A 23,427-nucleotide genomic window follows, 5' to 3' on the forward strand; every position below is an offset into this window, starting at 1 on the left:
GCTCGGTGGCATGTTCCTAAAATTCCCATCTGCACAACATAAACAGGAAACGTGCAGCAAAAGCCCTGGCAGTGCAAATTCCGTGCTGCAGTCGAGGGCGGGAGAATCTCGTCTTTGGTAGGGGAGTAGTGGGGGGAGGGGAAGAGCCAAACTTTTCAGGAGACCCCTCAACGATCCTTGTCTCTTCTTCCCAGATCCAGAAAGAAAGAATAGAGAAGGCGGAAGGAAAGGACTCCCCGCTTAGGAAAAAAGGGGAGGGGGCGGGGGGTGGTGGGCCACGAAAGGGCAACCAGGCTTCCAAGCGAACCACCAGGAGCGGCTGCGGTGGCGGGAATACGTCCAGCAGCCCACTCTACTAAGCCAGCAGTCCGAGCGACCCGGGGAGCTGCGGGGTGGGCTCACCCTTGGCCACGGGTCCTGGAGTCTGCGCGGGTGGGGGCGGGGGAGGAGCAGGCGCTCGGCTTAGCGCAGGCGCACAGCGCGCCTTGGTTGTCAAACATGGCTGAAGTGCCGCCGCTGCCGCTACTGCTGCTGCAGGGAAAATGCTGAGCCCTCCCGGGCCCGGTGGGCGGCGGCGGCAAGGGCGGCGACGGGCACCTGCTTCCCGGGCGCTGCGGCGGCGGCCATGGCCCGGCTGGCCGACTACTTCATCGTAGTAGGCTACGACCACGAGAAGCCAGGTAAGGGTGTGGGGCGGGCGCCGCCCCCGGGCCTCCCCGCCCCCGTCCCCCCCCCCCCCCCCGCCCCCACTCCCCGGCTGCTGTCCAGTGGGCTCTGCGGGGCTGGGCGTCGCAGCAGGGAGGCGGGGAGGGCCGGGCCGGCCGCGGCGGAGCGGGAGGTCGGTGTCCGGCCTTCGTGGCTGGGCTGAGCCTCGCGGTGGGCGTGAGGGACCGGCACGAGGGGAGGGGGAGGGGAGAAGAAGGGGAAGAGGCCGCGTCCGCGGGGGCCCAGGGAGGCCCAGCTGGGCCAGCTGGGGGCGAGTCCGGGTGTTGCGACCCTCGCTCCGGAGGAGGCCGGGTACCAGGGGCAGCGCCCTGGTGCCCGCGGGATTGGGCCAGGATCTTAGGGCTAGGAGGGCAGGAGCCAACTGTGTTAAGTTCCTCGGGGATAAACTTCTGCCCTGCATCCTGAGTGAGTAACGAGTGACGCAGGGGGCTGTCCTCTCCAAAAGGAAATGCTGAGAGAGTCCAGTGCTACCTCACCCCTTCCTTGTCGGAGGCCTGTCTAGTCACCGCCCCAGTGAACCCATGGTACTGGGGAAGGGGGTCCTTGCAGTTTTAAACGTTTCTAGGAAATGCTCCCTGTTCTTTCAGGACAAGATATGGTAGTCATTTCAGAGTGTCTGAGCACTATCTTTTAAGTAAGGACAGTCATCCAGCCGCTGAAGGTCTTAATGTTAATGTGTGACTAAAAAACCTTTTTTTGGATTAAAAAAGTTTTTTTGAGTATAATTGACACACAGTGTTTAATGCATGTTCTAATCTTCTAATTCATCGCAAAATTTTCTTCATAAGGAACAGTTTGGCAAATGCATTGTATTTTAATTTCATCATTGGACTTCTGCAACTTAAGAAAATTCAGGGTTCATGCACGTTTATTTTTGTATTTGCATTTCTTTGTATTCTGTAGCTAAGCATAATGTAATAAATTGAACTAGAGCTTTCTAGTTCATGTATTTCAGGTTAATTCCACTTGCACATTTGCAAGGAATTTTATACAGCAGCTGGTAGTCCCTACATCTTTCAGAGGAGATGCTGAGATTGTGTTTTGCTGATGGTTACAGTCATCTGTAGCGTCAGAATGTCATTGTGCTACCCATTCTCTGTCAACTCCTCCTTTCACTATTACTCTTCTAATTTCCTTCAGTGGGAAATTTTTATTTAAAAACATTTTTTTTTTTTTAATGTTTACTCGTATTTGAGAGAGAGAAAGAGCGTGAGCAGGGGCGGGGCAGAGAGAGAGGGAGACACAGAATCCAAAGCAGGCTCCAGGCTCTGAGCTTTCAACACAGACCCCAATGCAGGGTTCAAACTCACAAGCCTCAAGAGCATGACCTGAGCAGAAGTTGTCGCTTAACCGACTGAGCCACCCAGGTGCCCTAGTGGGAAACTTACATTTTTTAATCTGTCACTACTCATGACCTAATGGAGGTCAATTGTTAAGAGAAGGGGTTGGGCTGTATTTAAAGTATCTTCTGGCTCCAACATTTTCTTATTTCCTAGTAATTTTGCATTCTGCAGTCTCTTACCAACAATATGGAGAATCACAGTTTATTTATTTTTTTTAATATTTATTTTTGAGAGAGAGCACGCAAGTCGGTAGGGACAAAGAGAGGGGGACAGAGGATCCGAAGCAAGCTCCACACTAACAGTAGAGAGTCCGATGTGGGACTCAAAGTTACAAACCCTGAGATCATGACCTGAGCCAAAGTGGGTGGCTTCTCGGCTGAGCCACCCAGGTGCCCCAAAATCAGTTTATTTTTAACATTATTTCATTTTTAGCAACATTGTTTTTTCTCACTTAAGAAAATTGAAACAATCACAAACTTGCAGAAACTTGCAAATAAGGTAGGAAGAACTTTTTTCCCTGAACCATTTGAGAGGAAGCTGCTGACCTGATGCCCTGTCATTCCAGAATGCTTTAGTGTGCATGTTTTTACAAAAAAGGATATTCTCCTTTAATCACAATACAATTATCAAAATCAGGAAATTTATGTTGATATAGTACTCCATCTAGTTTTAAGCGTTGTTGATAGTGCTATTAATCTTTCTACTGGCAAAAGGATCCCATTCAGAATTATTTGTTGCTTTTATTAGTCATGTCTCTTTATTCTTCAGTCTGGAACAATTCCTTCATCTTCTCTTGCTTTTCATAACCTTGACACTTAGGAAGATTACAGGGCAGTTATTTTGTAGAATGCCCCTCAGTTTGGGGTTATCTGTTCTCCAGTGATTAGATACATACAGATTATGTACTTTGTGTAGAAATATCACAAAAAGTGATGCTCATTGCAGCCTATCAGGTGGTACACAATTTCAGTTTATCCCATTATTGATGATTTTCACTTTGATTACTTGATATAAGCAATCCCTGCCAGGCTTCTTCGATATAAAGTTAATATGTAATTGTTAATAAATCATTTTGTGAGGAGTACTTTGAAGCTCTGTAAATATCTTGTTCCTCATCAAGCTTTTCTTTTTAAATGTTTATTTATTTTTGAGAGACAGAGAGAGAGAGCTGGGGAGGGGCAGAGAGAGGGGGAGATACAGAATCCAAAGCAGGCTGCAGGCTCTGAGCTGTTAGCACAGAGCCCCACATGGGGCTTAAACTGCAAGATCATGACCTGAGCTGAAGTCAGATGTCAGACTCTTAAACTGACTGAGCCACCCAGGAACCCCTGTATGATTTTTTTTTTTTTTTTTTTTTTAGTGGATTATATTCTGTTACTATTTATTTTGATGTTTAGATTGTTTCTTATTTGGCCAATGAGAGCCCATTCAATCTGGCTTCTGTGTCTTTATGACATATCCCCCTCATTCTTTGAGCATGTCTTTACTTTTTGGCATGAGAAAGTTTATCCTATACTATATCTGCCTTAGTCCTGCAATTGGCCATTTCTCTAGGGTCCCTGAATCCTTTTAGTGGAGAATGATTTTTTTTTTTAAGTTTGTTTATTTTTGAGGGAGAGAGAGAGTGGGGGAGGGGCAGAGAGAGAGAGAGGAAAAGAAAGAATCCCAAGCAAGCTCCACACTGTCAGTGCAGAGCTGGATGCCAGGCTCGATCTTATGACTATGCGACCATGACCTGAGCCTAAGAGTCAGACACTCAACCGACTGAGCAACCCAGGAGCCCTAAGAATGATGTTTTGAATTGTTTTCAATGTTTATTTATTTTTGAGAGAGAGAGAGAAAGAAACAGACAGACAGACAAAGCATGAGTTGGGAAGGGTCAGAGAGAGAGGGAGACACAGAATCTGAAGCAGGCTCCAGGCTCCAGGCTCTGAGCTGTCAGTGCAGAGCCTGACGTGGGGCTTGAACTCACAAACTGTGAGATCATGACCTGAGCTGAAGTTGGATGCTTAACTGACTGAGCCACCCAAGGGCCCCTGAGAATGACATTTTGAAGCTAAGATCTCAGTGCTAGTATTTTTATTGCTGTTCGGTTGTTAGTGCTCTCAGACCCTCTTAATGGATGAAGTTGGGGAATACATAGATGTATGTACGCAAACACATTTACATATATTTTTATTTATCTGTATATAGTGAAAATGATGAGTTTACACTAATCCCTCCAATTTCAGTATGACACTCCAGGGTCCATTCTAGTTTTTTTTTTTTTTTTTTTTTTTTTCTTTTTCATATTTGTAATACTCTTCTTTGATAGTGAGAAATCTGGTTTCCATTATCCTTAATATATTTATTCAATCCTCCTGTATTTGACCAATCTTTCATATTTGCTACCTCCTCCTCCTCTCCTGGATGCCTTTCTTTCTCTGCTGATCCTTCCTTCTATCCCTCCCACTCCACTACCCTTCTCAGGATCTAACAGCCTATACCAGGATATTCTGATAAAGGGACACTTTCCTCAACCTACTCTGACTCCCCATATCAGCTTCCCCATTGTTTGTGGATAGATTTCTCACTCCACTTAGGCTCTGATACCCCACACTGGGCTACTTTCATGTGAATACATCCTCTTCACTCTGTACACCCTAGTGCCCCATGCCAGGTTGCCCTTCTGCATTGACACCCTTCTTCCAATACTTGAGCTGAGAACATTTTTGAACGACCCTTCCCACATGGACTCCTTCCTTGGTTCACTTGGGCTCTGACAACCCGCACCCCACCCAGGGCTGTCATGACTACTCACCATCCCACAGCAGAGAGAAGGAAGATTATTTTTTATTTTTTGTTTTTTTTTTAAGTAAACTCTCTGCCACATGTGGGGCTGGAACTCACAACCTCGAGGTCAAGAGTCTCATGCTTTATAGGCTGAACCAGCCAGGCACCCTAGGGAAGATTATTTTTTTAATTAACAGAATCCAGAAGCTTTTATAAACTATAGAATTTGGATAGTAAAATGTATGACTTTATTATAATTTCTTTACTTGGGATAATTTTTCTTTAGTCATGTTTATCAAAGTGTAATTTACATATAATAAAATCACTTTTTTAACTGAACAGTTTAAAGAGTTTTGACAGGTGTATACATAAATGTAGCCACTACCACAATCACGGTACAGATATCGAACATTTCTGTCCCTACAGAAAATTCTCTCTGCCCCTGTGCTGTCAGTTCCCTCCCTAGCCTCTGGCAATCATTGGGTTTGTTTTCTGTCCTTTTTTGTCTTTTCTTAGAATAACATCTAAATGGAATTATATAGTGTTTAAAAAAAATTTTTTTAAGGTTTATTTTTGAGAGAGAGAGAGAGCGCTATCATGAGTGGGGAAGGGGCAGAGAGAGAGGGAGACACAGAATCTGAAGCAGGCTCCAGGCTCTGAGCCCATTGTGGGACTTGTTGAACCCTGAGATCATGACCTGAGCCGAAGTTGGGTGTTTAACTTACTGAGCCACCCAGGAGCCCCTGGAATTATATAGTGTTTTTAATGTCTGACTTTTTTTCACTTAAAAAAAACATGTTTGAGATTTATCCATTTTGTATGTATTGTCAGTTGCTCCTTTTTATTGCTGAATATGATAGAATTTATTCATTCACCATTTGGCGGACATTTGAGTTTCCAGTTTTTGGCTATTATGAACAAAGTTATTCTGAATGTTTGCATACAGATCTTTGAGTGTTCATATGGTTTCATTTCTTTTGGATAAATACATGGGAGAAGAATTGCTGGGTCATATAGTAAGTGTCTGTTTAACTTTGTGTGAAACTGCCAAACTATTTTCCAAATTGGCTGTGCCATTTTGCATTCTTTCCAGAAATGTATAGAAGTTCCAGCTGATATTTTATTTATTTTTACTTTCTAAAATTGAAACTTTTTTTAGCGATTCTAGTGGATATGTAATCATATTTCATTGTGGTTTCAATTTGCATTTTCCTGGTGACTAATGATGTTAATCACCTTTTCATGTGCTTACTGTATTTGAATATTTTTTTGTAAAGTTTCAGATCAAATTTTTGTTCTTTTCTATTGAATTGTTTGGCTTATTTTAAAGGTTTTTTGTCTGTTTGTTTTTCACTTTCCAATACAAGTCCTTATCAGGTGTTTTGTAAATAGTTTCTTTCAATCTGTGGTTTGCCTTTTCATTTTTTTACAGTGTCTTTTGAAGAGCAGATGTTTTAGTTTGGGATCACTTTGAAGACATTTGAACACTCTTATGTCTTGAGTGGTATCCTTTGAATAGTCCTTTTTATGTGAAGCCCTCTGTTGAAACTTATTGGAAGAAAATCCACTAAATCTGTGTACTTGTTTGAATTGTAAGTGAAAAACAAACCTAGTTCATTCTGTAAATCTTTATTATGAAGTTTTCTTTGGGAATTACTATGATTTTATTACCTGTCTCTAAAAGCTAATCAAATTATGATAATATGATACTGAAATATTGTATACTTAATACCACAGTTTTCCTGCATTTAATCCGTGCCCTCTATATATGTTCCTAAAGTTACTTTTCATTTAGTAACACTTTTTTTTAGTAATACTTCTTAGTTAAATTTTTTCATATATCTGCATTAAAATTGGGTTGGAAGACAACCTTGTCTTTTGAAAAATTGCTTTTACAAACTGTTAAAAATAATTAATGCAATTTGAATTGTATCCAAAACAATGGTAGCAGACACATAGTAGATGTTTGGTAATGATGTACTGAATGAACACACAATTGCTGAAAATATGGAAAATACAAAAAGCTATAAAGAAAGAGTGTGGTTATAAAAGAGTAACAGGAAGGGAGTGCTTGGGTGGCGCAGTTGGGTAAGTATCTGATTCTTGACTTTGGCTCAGGGCATGATCTCACAGTTGTGACATTCCAGACCTGCATCAGGTTCCGAGTTGAGCATGGAGTCTGCTTAAGATTCTATCTCTCTGCCCCCCTGCCCCTCTCTCTCCCCACCCACATGCTCTCTCTCAAAATAATAAAAAATAAATGAATTTTTAAAAGGGTAACAAGAGGAATTTTTATGTTGGTAGAACTATTTTGTTTCTTGGGGTTTTTTTCTTTCCTTTTTTTTTTTTTTAAATTTAAATTATAGTTAGCATACAGTGCAATATTAGTTTTAGGAGTAGAATTCCATGGTTTTTATCACTTATATATAGTACCCAATGCTCATCACAAGTGCCCTCCTTAGTACCCATCATTCATCTAGCCCATCTCCTACCCACCTCCCTCTGTCAACCTATGGTTTGTTCTCTATCATTGAGAGTCTCTTATGGTTTGTTTCCCTTTCTTTTCCCTACCCCATATGTTCATCTGTTTTGTTTCTTATATTCCATATATGAGTGAAGTCATACAGTATTTGTCTTTCTCTGAATGACTTATATCACTTAACATAATACATTCTAGCTCCATCCACGTCATTGTAAGTGGCAAGATTTCATTCTTCTTGGTTGCTGAGTAATGTTCCATTATATATATGTATATGTATATATATGTACATATACATCACATCTTTATCCATTCATCAATTGATGGACATTTGGGCTCTCTCCATAGTTTGGCTATTGTCCATGCAATAGAACTATTTTGTATCTTGACTAGGTGGTGGATACATGAACCTACATATATGATAAATCATATGGAAGTGAAACACACACACACACCAATGTGAATAAATATAGTAAAACTGGGGACTCTGAATAAGAAATTGGATTGTATTAGTGTCAGTTTGCTGGTGTTGATATTGTTCTATGATTTTATAGGGTGTTACCATTGGGAGAAACTGGGTAAGGAGAAATGGGGTTTCTGTGTTATTTATTATTACAACTATCTCAAAATTAAAAAAAAAATAATTCAAAAAAGTTATAAAATAAAGCTATTTTATTTAATAAAATAAAGTTATAAAATAAAGTAGATACAAATATACTCATAGTATTCTTACTTTTTCCTTAATGTTGATGACATAAGGAAAGATTATTCTATAAAATTCCAGGAAAACATCTTCAGTAGATGTTGTTATTATATCTTATGGGTATATCAATTTGACTTCATCATTTCACTTTATTATTGGATATTTAATATGTTTCCAGTTTTGTGCTCTTATAATATACTGTCACGCTAAGGAGAATATAACTTGAAAACCACTGATTTTTATGACAGATTGATTTTGATAATTTGAAATTAAGACTTTATTTTCCTGACTTTGCATATGACTCTGGCACAATATTTAGGAAATTAGGAAATACCATGTTTCTAACAGGTGAGCTTATTTAACCAAGACTGTTTATTTTTCTTATTGTTTCTTCTACTTTACTGAAATTTGTGCAAGAAAAATTGATAATGACCACATGGGTTAAATCCCTTAATGACTTTTTTTGTTGTTTACTTTTCTTTTTAAGTTAATTTTTTTTTTTTTTTTTAAGTAGGCTTCATACCCAACATGGAACTTGAACTCATGACCCTGAGATTAAGAGTTGCTTGCTATACTGACTGAACCAGCTGGGCACTCCTCTTTTTGTTTGCTTTTGCTGTCCATTAATACATTTAGAATTTAACCGATTTATCTAGATATATTTAACCTGGAGTCAAGTATCATAATTATTTGAGGTTCTTGTATTCTTTCATATCAACTCACCTAAGTATATTAGCAAAAGATTTGAAATACTTCTTAGGTGTTTCATCAGTTTTATTTAGGCAGTATAAGTGAGATAAGCTAAGAGGTAAACTTATGCACAATACCTGTCCATATAGGTTGAGACACTTTAAAAACTGATTATTGGTTATTATGGAACCATTGTAATTCATAGTCAGCCTGGGTTCCTTCCCCCATTCCCCATTCTTTCTTTCATCCTTTCTTTCTTTTCTTTCACAAGCTGGGGAGAGGGGAAAGAGAGAATTCCATGCTCAGTGCAGGGCCTGATCCCACGACCCTGGGATCATGACCTGAGCCAAAATCAAGAGACAAGTTATGTAAGATGAATAAGCATTGCCATGGGGATAAGAGGGTAAAGGAGATTATAGCCAGGGAGAAAAAAATGTAAATATGTGACTGTCTTGTTCCAGGAGTGGAGAAAAGTATAGTGTAGATGGGAATTGACGTGAGCTTTGCTGGAGTGGGTTCAGATAAAATTATGAAAAGTTCTGTATAGGCTATGGAATTTAGCCTTGACTCTGTAGACAGTGGGGTCTGTTGAAAAATGGGGGTCTTGAAAAACAAGAAACAACATAGAAATATGACTCAAATGGCAATGGACTAGAGGAAGAAAGACCAGTGTGAGAAAACTCAGGAACTTTTACAGGGAACGGAAAGGAAGGTATGGAGTCCAGAGAAATTTGAAAGCTCAAATTAGCAAAATTTAGTAGTGAAATGGATGTGAGGGGTAAAGGAGAAAGAGTAGTTGATGGTAACAAAGTCTCTAGCTAGTTAATTGGGCAGGTAATGATGCTATGAATGCAAATAGGGAATTCAGGAGAAGAAATAAATTTGGATGCAGGAAAGAAATACTGAGCTTAGTTTTGGATATGTTAAATTAAAGGTGCTTGCCTATAATCAAGGTAGAGATGTCATTTAGGTGTTGTTAGATATATGGATCAGGATGTAAGAAGATAAGTGAAAATTAATTTGGCAATTACCAATAACCAACTGATTGTCAGATATAACAAAAAAAAAATGAGATTGTTGAGGAAATGTGTATAGGGTGAAAAAATAAGTAGCCTAAGAAATGAACCCAGAGAAAATTCAATATTTAAGAAGTAGATGGAGCAGTAATAATTAGGAGTGGTCAGAGGTATTGCAAGAGAACCAAGATTGTGTGATATCATGGAAACCTTGGGTGTAGAGAATTTTGAGGAGGAGGAAATGATGAATAAATATCAAAAGCTCTGAAGATGTAATGTATAATGAGGACTATCAGTAGTGTCTTAGTCCATTTGAGCTGCTGTTACAACTGTAACACTCATTGCTGTCTCATTGACTGAGTGGCTTAAACAACAAACATTTATTTCTCACAGTTCTGGAGGCTGTGAATTCCAAAATCAAAGCCCAAGCTGATTCAGGGTCTTGTGAGGCCTGGCTTCCTGGTTCATGGGTAGTGGTCCTCTCATCATGTCTTTGCATGGTGGAAGGGACAAGAGAAGTCTCTGGAGCCTCTTTTATAAGGGCACTCATCTCATTCATGAGGACAGAGCCCTCATGGCCTAGTCACCTCCAAATATCATCACTTTGGCACCACCTTCAAATGCTATCACATTGGGAGTTAGGTCTCAACATATGAGTTTTGGGGTGACACAAATAGTCTTACTATAGGCTCATGGACTTGATAATAAGGACAAATAGGCTCATGGACTTGGTAATATGGATAGTGACTTTAGAACATTACAGTAGAGTTGTGGGGGGCCAAAGCCAATTTGATAAATGCACGTCCTAAGTCGTGTGCTGTATAAGCCTCACCGAATCCAACTTATTTTCTCTTTAGAGCTCATGATGGTGTGAACTTCCCATAGCTGTGGGAAGTGAAAGAGGAGTTAGAAGTGATGTAAAATTCCAAACATGAAACTCTGGGATACTTGTGATGTCATGACTTAAATAGGTGGTTGAAAATATTTTTCTGTTAAAATTTGTCTTTGTGGACTTGGAAGATGGTGGGTTTTACTTCATAGCCATCCAAATCGAGACTTCAGAAAAGGGGACAAGTAGAGGCTGGACACAGAGACTTGACAGTCATTAGGATAGAGCTATGGCCATGTAGATAAGGACTTAAACCCTAGAAAGAACCTGGGTCCTAATGATTTATAGTGAGATTGTCATAACTGCCCTCTGAATTTTTATTTTTTACATGAAAGATTATAACCTCATATGGTTAAACCATTATAAATTAGAGTTTTCTGTGTAGGAAATCAAGAGTCATGAAAAGTGAGTCATAGAAAGTGAGGGAATATTTCTCAGTGTCAGGTATGGCAGAACGATCAGTGACACGTGGAGTTAATCAAGATCTTTCCATTTCATAAAATGTTAGAGTTATAAGTTAACTGTACAGATTGTTTAATTCAGTCCACTTTGTGGATATGAAACCAATGCACTGGGGTGCCTGGGTGGCTCAGTCTGTTAAGCATCCAACTCTTGATCTCAGTTCAGGTCTAGATATTGGGGTTGTAAGTTTAAGCCCCGTGTTGGGTTCCATGTTGGGTTTCATGCTGGATGTGGAGTCTACTTTCTTCTTTTCAGAAAGAAACTGATGCACCTGGTTGCACCACCCACCCACCTCCTCTTGTGAATGGTTACACCACTGTTGGGTGGCAAATACTGGGCTAGAAGTTACCTAAGCCTGTACTCCTGTATACCATGCTCTGATTTGAGAATTTATTCAAGGATAGTCTTACCCCAGAATTGTTACAGCTGGAATCTTGTGTTGTAAACCAAATTGCAAAACTTAAAGCAGGAGAAAGGATAGTAAGTTGAAACAGCAGATTAAGACCATTTGTTGGAGTCATCTGATTTTGAGAGGTAAGAATATCTGGTTGGAGGGCTGCCTGGATGGTTCAGTCAGAGGAGCATATTAATATCTCTTGATATTGGTGTTGTGAGTTTGAGCCCCACATTGGGTGTAGAGATTACTTAAAAAAAAAAAAAAAGAGTATCTGGTTGGAAAACTTTGAACACTTTATCTTAAGGATAAAGGCTTTATTATTGTTACTGTTTTTAAGGATGTCATTTTTTTTATCTGAGTTGTCTGGTTGATTAGTACTTAGTTAGATATGTTTGAATTAAATTGCAGAAATAGGTCCAGTGAGAGTTTAAAAAAATGTATAGGACAGATTTGAATGTAAATGAAGGCAGAACAATGAGTAGAAATGGATGGAGTTAGAGCAATTGATGCTGGAGAGGGTGGGTGGATAAGTATGGGAAGAAAGTTCCTTAGGACTTGGGGTCTCAAACACATTCTGTGTACAGAATACAAGTGTATCAGTGGGCTCTGACTCCTCCCTTCTAAAGAGTGTGTATTTTGGAAAATAAAATTGCCATTTGATTAGTCTTGGAGATATTTTATAATGGTGTACATAAAAACATGTCACTGATCACCTGTGGGGATTTTGTGGGAGGTGACAAGTACCATAGGCATTTGATAGAACCAGAAATATACAGGTAAACTTAGCATTAGTGGATAGGGAAATACAGTTTTGGGTATTGGGAAAAGATAGTGGTACAGTGTGTTGAGAAAGGTTTCAGGGTAAGCTTTTAAATTTTAGATACAACTATCAAAATAATGAATTCCTAAGAAACCTAACCTCTCAAAATAATTTTTTGAGCAGCAATTTTATTTTCCAGTTGTAGGTTAATTTATGTTATATATTATGTGCCTGACATGATGATCATCTTCATTAAAAACTGTTATAAAAATGAAGACACTGACTAAGTCACTGTGTTGGTAGTAGACTAGTGTTTATTTATTTTAAATATTTATTTATTTTGAGAGAAAGAGAGTGGGAACTGGGGAGGGCAGAGAGACAAGGAGAGAGAGAATCCCAAGTAGGCTCCTTGCTGTCAGCGCAGAGCCCAGTGTGGAGCTCGATGCCATGAACTGTGAGATCATGACCTGAACTGAAATCAAGAATCGGATGCTTAACTGACTGAACCACCCAGGCGCCCCTAGTATTTCTTAATTTTAAAACATTGGTATTGTCAAAACTGAGATCATTAGGTATTACAAGATTTAATGCCCAGTTACTTAATTATTGCTGAACTTGAGTAATGACTTGGGTTATGAAATTATTTACAAAGTAAAGGCTGTTCATTTAAAATTCTCATTTCTGTAATCTACCTTTTAAAGGAAAGGATAACTTATAGTTTCATAATTATTTAACTTTTTCTTATACTTATGTCTTCATTTTAGAATTTTTCATTAGAGCTTTTATTTATTTTTATTTTTTAGTTATATCTGTGTTTCATTGTTTACTGAAAAAATGAATGAAAGTTTTGCCTATGGAAATATTTCATACAACTGCTGCTTAAGTTTAAATGAATTTGAGACAGGCTAGGTTTAAAACAAAATTTATGTACAGTTTTACAGATATCGATTATTCTAGAGTATAGGAACAAAAAGAAAAAAAAAAAAAGCTTGTATTTTAAGGGGACCTTCACATTATTATAGGAAAATGCCAGAGAAATAATCTTTACTTTTCAGGATGTTTTAACAATACTACAGTGTATTGTATGATAGCTGCAGTTTAGCTCTCTAGCACTTATGAGCTCTCCAGCACTGCCATAACACATCTTGCAAATTTGGTGGCTTATAAAAACACTTATTTTCTCACAGTTCTGGAGACTGTAAGTCTGAAATCAAGGTGCTGGGAGGGCACTGCTCCCTCTGAATACTCTAAGGAAGGATCCTTCCTTCTTTTAGTTTCTGGTGGTTCTAGGCTTCCTTGGTTTGTGACAGCAATCACTCTGATCTCTGCCTCATTTTTACATGGCTTTCTTTTGTGTCTGTGTCCAAATCTCCTCCTTTCTCTTATGAAGACAATAATCATTGGATTTAGGGGACACCCTAAATCTAGGATGATTTCATCTTGAGATCCTTAGCTAATTACGTCAACAAAGACCCTATTTCCAAATAAGGTCACATTCTGGAGTTCTGGTGGAATTTTGGGGGTGACACTATTCAACTTACTATAAACATAGTGGCTCATGAAGTTTTTATAATGCTTGCTGTTTGTACGTATTAGGAAATTTATCTGGACAGGATAGTACAAAATACAAGACTTAATTAAAAAATAATTTTGTAATAATTTTGTAATAGGTTGTACTTTCAAAAAGCAAATATATTTAAAAAAAAACCATTCTCATAACATTACAAGTTAAAACAACACTCAGTGTAAATATTTGGGTGAATAATATACTATGGAAAAGTCAGAATTCCTTGGAATACACACACACACACACAGAGTTTTGCACATAGTTTTTAAAAAGGTTTAGATCTATGTGTGTTCTTTTTTAAAAGTTTTTTAAAAGTTTATTTATTTTGAGAGAGACAGCGTGAGTGGGGGAGGGGGAGAGAGAGAGAATCCCAAGCAGGCTCCACACTGCCAGCGCAAATCCCAATGCAGGGCTTGAAATGATGAAGCTGTGAGATCATGACCTGAGCTGAAACCAAGAGTCAGATGCTTCACTGACTGAGCCACCCAGGTGCTCCTAGATCTATGTATGTTCTTTGTTGTAAATTTTACTTGTGCTGGGGTGTCTGGCGGGCTCAGTTGGTAGAGCATGTGACTCTTGATCTCAGGGTACTTAGTTCAAGCCTCACGGTGGGCATGGAGGCTACTTTAAATTTTTTTTTTTTTTTTTTTACTTGTGCCACCGGTTCTCTCCATATTGTTGTGTTGGGAAAGCCAATCGATATTTTCTTTAGATGTGTCACACAGCTTACATTTATTTAGGCATTTTCTTTATAGGAGAGACTATCAGATTGGATCTTCAGTTCATTTAAAAATACTGAGCATTTTCATGTATATTATCTCACGGACTCTTGATAGAAATACAGTGAGTTACCCTGTGGGGTCTATCAAAGTTAAATAATTTGCCCACTTTCATACTGATTTTAAATTGAATTAAGTGGGATTAAATGGTACTCAGATGATTTTCTAACTTTAAATCAAAACTTTTCTTAATAAATACATTGTAGGGACTGGGGAGTGGAGAAGATTGAGGGAGAGGAATAGGGAGGGTTTTTTAGGTTAGGGGACAGTTGTAGTAGCAGATGTACTGAAGTGATAAACAATGAGTAGATTCTCAATTTGGCTGAAATATTAGGACTGGAAGAGAACTGATAAGTTATAATATTGGGACTTGAACAGAGAACTTGTAAGTAATAAATGAAGATTATATTAGAGTAGTAGGACTTTTTCCCCCCAACTGTTTTCATAGGCCAGTTACTTTTCATTGCATTTTTTTCTCATTCTTCTGCACTTTATCTCTTGAGTTGAAATTCTTGATACTTTGGAAAACAAAATTTAAAAACCTGTTACATAAGAATGTTCAAAAGTATTTCTATAGGAGAACTTGCTTTCATAAGAAGCAGAGTAATTGCCTTTGATTTTAAACTGGTGGTCTGCTCTCCTTTCTTTACAATCTGTGCATCTTGTTTTACTCTTCTTGACTTTTCCTACTTGGGAGATCTAGTTTCTGACTGATCTTTTTCTGCTTGGCTCTTAAATTCTTTTTTTGTCCAGATGATTAGAAATTCTGCTCATCTATTTTTCTACCCAGTTTTGACTTATACTGTCATGGTTCTAGTATATCAGCACCTTCCTTCTTTCACTTACCTGTCTATTGCTAAAATTGTTTTATATTTTATTTATTGTAGTAATACATTCTCGTTATAAACATTTCAAACATTACAGAGGTTGCTGAATCTTGGCTGTAGTACCCATCTCATCAGATCTTGTCACAGTTAGATTCTAGGTACTTTTACAGAAATTTTCTAGTTCTTTTTTATTTACTATTATTTTTTTTAATTGAAGTATAGTTAAAATACAGTGTTATGTTAGTTTCAGTTGTACAATATAATGATTCAACAATTCTCTACATTAGTGCTCATCACGATAAGTATACTCTTAATCCTTTTTGTCTAGTTCACCAGTCTGGCCCCCTCACCTCCCCTCTGGCAACCACCACTTTGTTAACCTGCATTTAAGAGTCCATTCTTTGTCTCTTTTTTTCCTTTGTTCATTTGTTTTATTTCTTAAATTATATATATGAGTGAAATCATATGGTATTCATCTTTCTCTGAGTAACTTGCTTATCATTATACTCTCTAATTCCATCTATATTTTTGTAAATGACAGATCTCATTCTTTTTTATGGCTAAGTAATATTCCATTATATATACACACACACACACACACACACACACACATATATACATATTTTTTTTTTTTAATAGAACCCCAGTCTTCCAATGTTGGCAATGGAAGGAAAGCCACCACATGGGACAGGTTGACTTGACCTCAGAGCTCCCCACCTCTTCTGTTTCTCTAGTGTTTTTATAGAATGCTGCTGCTTTTTTCTTAACATTCTGGCCTAAATAACTCTCTCCCCGCCCAGTCATTTCCCTTTTATTTGTTGAGATACAGCTGAAATAAGACTTTTTTTTTTTTTTTAAGATTTTTTTTTTTTTGAGGAGGTGTGACTGGCTGGCTCAGTTGGTAAAATGTGCCACTCTAGTGGCACTCTTATGGCCACTCTGGTGGCACACTCTACCGAGTGAGTCAACCAGACAACCCTGAAATAAGACTTTTCTAAAGGCTGAAAACAAAACAAGGATAATGAAGCTAGAGAGTAACTTTCAAGTCAGTCATCTGGTTTGCAAGGTATAGTTTAGGCCTGTTTGATCTGTGGTCTCTGAAAGAGATACTGTCCTAGCTAGCTTATGGCCTCCTGTCATATGATGGAGGTCATTTTTCCTGTCAACATGTTTCCTTAAGTCTAGGCCTTCGATGGGGGTCAAACAGTCCATTCCTGTTAGATCTATCTAAGGTACACTTTCCTGGTTCTAGTTTCCTGTCCAGGGATCTGTCTCTTCTGGATGATTATACCAAGACTGTGCTTCAGGAGATATTTCATTCCTTAACCATGGTCCTTAAACTATGGGATAAGCTGGACTGCTATATTAGAATTCAGATAGGAAAAGAAGAATGTACCACATACAGAAATGTGGGAAGAGGACATCTTTTTGTACCTGTTTTCCACCCATGGTCTCAGCATTGACAAAACTTTGATGTTACCTGGAAACACGGTCATAATATTCATGTACAAATCAAAGTGCAGCTAAACAAGCATCACATTCTCAGTTACTTTTAAAAGAAAAATAAATTCTGTAGAACTATGTGTTCATATTTGTTTTTAATTAATGCTTTGTAATCTTTCCTGTTTGATTTTAATCTGAACAAATAATGATACCATTTTCATTACTCAGTAAGCATGAATGTTAGTTGAAGCAGTTTTTAAAAAACAATAGTTTGAGTCTCCAAACATCTAAATCCTGGGCTGATTTAATTTGTACATTCAAATTGAAATAATGTTTTCTGAAAGCTGTCCTACCACTTTTGTTTTTGACCAAAAAAAATTTTTTTTGTACATTTACCTACCACTGGATTTGACTTAGATCCTATGGAGAGTGCTATCTACCTTCTTGATTTATTTTCAGCCCTTCAAGGCATCATGTAGATTAACGCGAAGGCCCTCAGGAAGGTGACATATTCCTGGGAATTGACCACATAGTCCTCATCCTGGTCCAGGTCCTCCATCACCTTTGCAGTGTTGGCATCCTACAGCTTTGGGCCAGTGGTGAGCTCTTTCTGGATTGGCTCCTTTGGCTCTTTCTTGGTCAGGGTGTTCTTGTCACCTTCCCTCCCTGAGTACTTATGGAAGATGGCCACGAGGAGACCAAAGCCCTGATCAGGTGACATGCCATGGCTGGGCGCTGGGCTCAGAACAGGTGGTTAGGAGAGCATTGAGGGACTGTTGAGGGACCTCTTACCACTTTTTTTTTACTCTTTTGTAGAATGAGTCTAGTTTTTCTACTAATGATTAAACAATAACTAGTTACCAAAGCATCCGATTAAAATATCAAACTAAAACAGCATAACTGGTGTTTTATGCACATGTTATGGCTCACTAGAGATTATGTATTTTTAATGGACAATTTTGGAGAAATGGTATGGTGAAATCACCATTTTGCCAAGATGCCATCCTACTGGGTGTGAAGTGATGTACTGCTGACATTTTAACATGTTTTTCTGGAAGTTTTTGTGTGCATTTATAGGTATCATTTTTTTTTCCAGTATGATTTCTTTTGTTTTTTTTTAATGTTTGTTTATTTATTTTGAGAAAGAGAGAGAGGGAGAGGTAGAATTCCAAGCAGGCTCCATGCTGTCATCATAGAGCCTGACATAGGGCTCGATGTCATGAACTGTGAGATCATGACCTGAGCTGAAATCAAGAGTTGGATGTTTAACCAACTGAGCCACCCAGGTACTCCATCTTTTTTTCCTTTAATTGAAGTATAATTGACATACAGTATCTTACTAGTTTCAGATATAGTGATTTGATATTTTTATACATTATGAAATGATCCCCACTGTAAGTCTAGATATAGACACTGCTCACTCTCTCTGTCAAAATAAATGAACAAACATTACAGTATTATTGACTATGTTCCCTATGGTATATGTTATCATTTTTATTTTACTTGTTACAAAAGAAGTTTGTAGCATCTATTTTCTTATGCAATCCGTATTTTTAAAACTTAACTGCTTATTACTGGCAGCTTTCCATATTCTAAATATGTATTATATGATAGCACTAATTTTTATTAGCTAAAAATTCTGTTTATTATTTTAACATGTAATTTATTGTCCATATAGTCATTTTACCAATTAATCTCTTATGATTAGACATTTTGGTTATTTGTAAATTTTTGCTGTTAAAAATAGTTGCCTGTGAAGAATCCTCCTAGCTAAATCTTTGCATTCATCTTTAATTTCTTGGGATAAAAAAGAGGCCAGTAAAGTTTAGTAGTTAAAAGCAAGGGATTGAGCCAGATGATCTGAGTTTGATTCCTGGTTGATTCCTCTTAGTAGTTCTGGCCTTAGACAAGCTATGTAATTTTTCTGTGTGTGAGTTTCTGTATCTATAAAATGGTATAATAATAAATAGTATCACCTCATAGAGTTGTTTTGAAGATTAAATGAGTCAGGTGCCTGGGTGGCTCAGTCAGCTAAGCATCTGACTTCGGCTCAGGTCATGATCTAACAGTTCATGAGTTTGAGCCCCATGTTGGTCTCTGTGCTGACAGCTCAGAGCCTGGAGTCTGCTTCAGATTCTGTCTGTGTCTCCCTCTCTCTCTGCCCTTCCCCTGCTCATGCTCTGTCTCTCTCAAAAATAAATAAAAATTAAAAAAAAAGATTTTATGAGTTAATTTCTACAAATTATTTAAACAGTGTCTGGCACACAGTGTTAAGTTTTAATTTCTAACAGTAGAATTGCTAGGTCAAAGGATAGGTATATTTATGTTTATACTTATAAGTATATTTATGTGTTAATTTTCTCCTCAGCATCCTTTCCTGTGGGAAGCTGTTGTCTGTTTCCTGTAGTCCCAGAGAAAATGCTAGTCCTAGTTACTCCCACCCCCTATCTTAAACTAGGCTAAATAGAGCCATCTCTGGGTCTTTTCTTCTGGAAGAAACAAGGAAATCTCTTTCTACAAGGATAACTAAGGTTGGAGACCATGACCAAGTTGGGGGTGCCAATGTGTTTTTTCCCTCCTGTGTTTAGAGAGTCTGGCTGAATACTGAACAGAGTCAAAGATAGCCAAAACATGAGGGAGAGAGTGCGAGCTTTGAAAAGATCATTTAAACTTCTGGTTCCAGCCATTCTTGAAAGCCAAAAGAACATTAAAAAAATAGTTTTGAGGTGTATTGTTCAATTCTCTTCCAGAAGGATTGTGTTAATTTTTACTCTCATTTCCTTCAGGTGGATTTTAATTAGAAAAAAATCACTTAATAAGATTCATTGCTTAAGCAACAACAGAGGAAACTGCAAAGTCTCATGAAGGTGAGAAAGCTAAGGAACTGGAGCAGGGATATGAGACCTTATACCTAATTCAAATTATGTCTCTGCAGTGTTACAAGTTGTTACTTGTCTTTGGCCTTTATCATGTCCTAAACATATTTAAAACCAGTGATCTGAGTTCTGAAAATTACAAGGTCTTCCCTTGAGGGCAATATCCTATGAACAGAAAAATCTTTAAAACTGGAAAAAAGTCCTTTCAGCAGAGATACTTCTATTATTTTAGCAGACTGCTATCTAATGGATGGTGAATAATTATTTACTTAGTATTTATCAAGTAGACAGAGTTGTAGAACTTTCTTTTTTGGTGATTTCCCTAATAGACTGAGTTTGGAGAAAGAATTTTTATCTTCCTTGGAAAGGCTCATTTTCCATTGGTGAGACCCTTCTGTAGATAACTTCTTTTCCCTTGAGCCTTTGTTTGTAGCTCTTTTATATATTTTATTAATTTATAAGGTCAGTACCATGATTTGAAGAAAACAGCTTGTTTGGGAACTTGACATCTCAAGGTATTTTCTCCTTTAAGCAAATATTCTGTCATTATATTTTATGTAAAATATAAGACATGAAAACTTGAAATTGAAGATTTTTTTTATGTTTTGAGAGACTGAGTGTGCACATTCTTACAGCAGGGGTATGTACCCAACAAGTGGCTCAATCTCACCGTGAGATCATGACCTGAGCTGAAATCAGGAGTGGGATGTTTAACAGACTGAATCACCCAGGCGCCTCAAAGATTCTTGTTTAAAGAAAATGACTAGTTTTGGGACAAGTTTTTAAGTGAAAAATATCTGTTTATAGTTAAGGACATCTGCTTGTAGGTAAAAATACGTGCTTTGTTTTTTCCAGATTAAGCTAAGTCTAGTTACATTTAGAGAAAGAAATCAAGTATCAGAACAAGCTTGGCAAATAATAGTATGAAAATTAATTTGCAATGGAAAGTGGCAGTTGGGACTGGAGTGAATTTTACAAATGCTTTATATAATTGTCCCACGCGGTTGTATGGAATTTGAAAAGAATGTTACTTGTTTTTCTTTTGAGACAGATGTTTTACCAAATAATTTTAGCCTGAGTAAACCAAGATCCACACAGGATTAGATTAATAATATCATTTTTTTAAAATTTTTTTTTTTTAACGTTTATTTATTTTTGAGACAGAGAGAGACAGAGCATGAATGGGGGAGGGGCAGCGAGAGAGGGAGATACAGAATCGGAAGCAGGCTCCAGGCTCTGAGCCATCAGCCCAGAGCCCGACGCGGGGCTCGAACTCACGGACCGCGAGATCGTGACCTGAGCCGAAGTCGGACACTTAACCGACTGCGCCACCCAGGCGCCCCAATATCATTTTTTTTAAAGGAGGAAAGAAATGAGAGGGAACAACAATAAAGATTGATTTAGGATGGTGAAAAACTGAAGGTTTTTGAAAATACAAGTTAACTATATTACCCTTCTACCTCTCCCAAATTTTCTTTTACTGCTGTTGTTAAGATTGTGTGTTTGAAGAATGTGATTGTAGAAGAATGAAGGATATTTGAAAACACTATAGCATTTGATGAAGTCACCACAATGTGTTTCAGGAGATTATAGGATAATATTCTCTGGCCTTTTTAAATTTTTTGAAAGATGGGATGTGCAGTTTCTATTAATATGACTGCCACTTATCAAATACCATATGTCAAACTTTATCTGGTTTCGTTAATTTCTCTTAAATATATAAGGTAGATGAAGTTACCGAGATTTGGAGACATTAAGTAATTTGCTCAGGGTTACATAGCTGGAACTTGAGGCATCAGTATCTGAATCCTGGTGTGTGTGTTTGTTTGAGTTCAAGGCTCTTGTTCATACACAGTGAACAAATCCTCTGTTGAAATTGGGGTATCCCCAGGTAAATACATTATTTAGTTATTTGTTTATTTGAAAAGTCTTTATTGGCTATTATGTGCCAGGCATCACGCTGCAACAAAAAACAAGCCAGATACTGAAGGTTCCCTTTTACAGGTTCTATTAATAGGAGTAGAGAATTTAGGAAAAAGCTAGACTCTTCTTTAGAAAAAGATTAGCAGCCTTTCATAAGTGAAGTGCCAAATGGATTTAAGCCATTCAGTCAAGTGTCAATAATTGAGTGATTGGTTGGTATTCGGGGAGGGGGATATTGACTTTGTTCTTAAGGAATTTATAATTTTGTTAAGCTTGATCAGTCTCATTAGCAAAGAAATGGAAAATTCTTCCTTTAAAAGACTTATATCCTTATCAGTATGAAAACTAAATTTGTAATCATTGGGTAGTTTTAGACAGCCACAAGGCATCAAGAGGATACTAGCAAGGGTATATAGATGGGGACTAGGAGGTGGAACTGCCTACAGAAAAAAAAATCCACCTAAATGTCTTCTAGGACTTGGAAATTCAGTATTGTCAAATGAACATACCTGGCTCTTCCAAACTTTTTCACCTTGGTCATTCACCCAAGTCAGAAACTTGCTACACTTTTTCTTTTCTCCCTCATTTTCACTTGAAAGTGTTTAATTTTTCTTCTTAAATTTTTCTTACATTCTTCTTTCTGTCTGTTCCTATAGTCAATGCCTTTCTTTTCCTGGAAGGGAAAATGGAAGGGTCTTTTTCCATTAGTATAAAGAGCACTCTGTTTGGACATAGGTTTGGCTGCCTATAGTAGAGACCTAACATAAATGTCTTCAACAATATAGAAATTTATTTCTCTTTCACATAAAGGTCTGGGTCTAGACAGTTTTGGGTTTGTATAGGCTGCTTCCAGCTTTATTTATTTATTTTTTTTACTTTTTATGCTGATTATTTTGCTGACTTGTCTATCTCTCTATGAGCTCTTTTAAGATAGGAATTGTATCCTACTCATTTTTTAAAAATTCCTAGTCCCTAGTAAAGTACCTGGCACCTAAAAGATCCCTAGTAAATATGTGTGAAATGAATTTTGAATGAACAATTTACTTATGTGGGATGGCAACCTAAATGCTATCCTTTTCTGCTCCCTCCATGTCTTTAAATAGGTACTTTACCTAAAAAGAGAATTTTTAGTATAAATAGATCAGGTCTTTATACAACCGCTAAATCATTTATGCTCAGCTTTTTTTTCTGATAGGCTAAGTTTAATTTTTCTGAAGTACTTTGATTATTAGAGTTAGAGATAAGGGAGACTGAGTCACTGTACAAATTATCGATGGGGGGAAGGGTAAATTATGGCTGCTGGCCATCCCTTCCTCATTATAAGGACTACTCTGGAGCCACGAAGAGAGGAGTGTGGCAACAGAACTGTTTTGGAATCTATTGACTGTTATGATCTTCAAGCTGTCTGCTATTTACAAACGTCCCTTAGTAGGCTTTACCTAAGATGGAAGCACAGTTATATAAGCACCTTGAATTATCTTGTAGTTATTATTTTTTATATTAATTTCATAAATTAATATAAAGACTTATTTGGGCATCTTTTCTCACATAGTGCTTGAGTTATATTTTTATTTATTTTTTAATGTTTATTTGTGTTAGAGAGAGGGAGATAGAGTGTGAGTGCGGGAGGGGCAGAGGGAGAGGAAGACACGGAATCTGAAGCAGGCTCCAGACTCTGAGCTGTCTGCACAGAGTCTGATGTAGGCTCAAGCTTACGAACCACGAGATCATGACCTGAGCCGAAGTCTGACACTTAACCGACTGAGCCACCCAGG

The 23,427-nt window shown here is 37.9% G+C and overlaps 1 protein-coding gene across 5 annotated transcripts in view; it reads left to right on the forward strand.

Annotated features, from left to right (window-relative positions):
* Nucleotides 1–447: 447 nt before the first annotated feature.
* The window catches only part of SBF2 (SET binding factor 2), a 479,282-nt gene continuing 456,302 nt past the window's right edge, over nt 448–23,427 (forward strand). For 2 of the 5 annotated variants that reach the window (XM_019456278.2, XM_019456281.2), the window contains exon 1: nt 449–680. In XM_019456278.2, coding sequence (XP_019311823.2) covers nt 626–680 — 55 coding nt within the window. In that variant the 5' untranslated portion in view covers nt 449–625. Of the gene's footprint in view, nt 681–23,427 lie in introns of all 5 variants that reach the window. The other 3 variants (XM_053899995.1, XM_019456279.2, XM_019456280.2) reach the window with 3 other exon arrangements.

The sequence above is a fragment of the Panthera pardus genome, unplaced genomic scaffold, assembly GCF_024362965.1.
Source record: "Panthera pardus isolate Hobbes unplaced genomic scaffold, ASM2436296v1 HiC_scaffold_12, whole genome shotgun sequence".
NCBI classification, from domain to species: domain Eukaryota; kingdom Metazoa; phylum Chordata; class Mammalia; order Carnivora; family Felidae; genus Panthera; species Panthera pardus.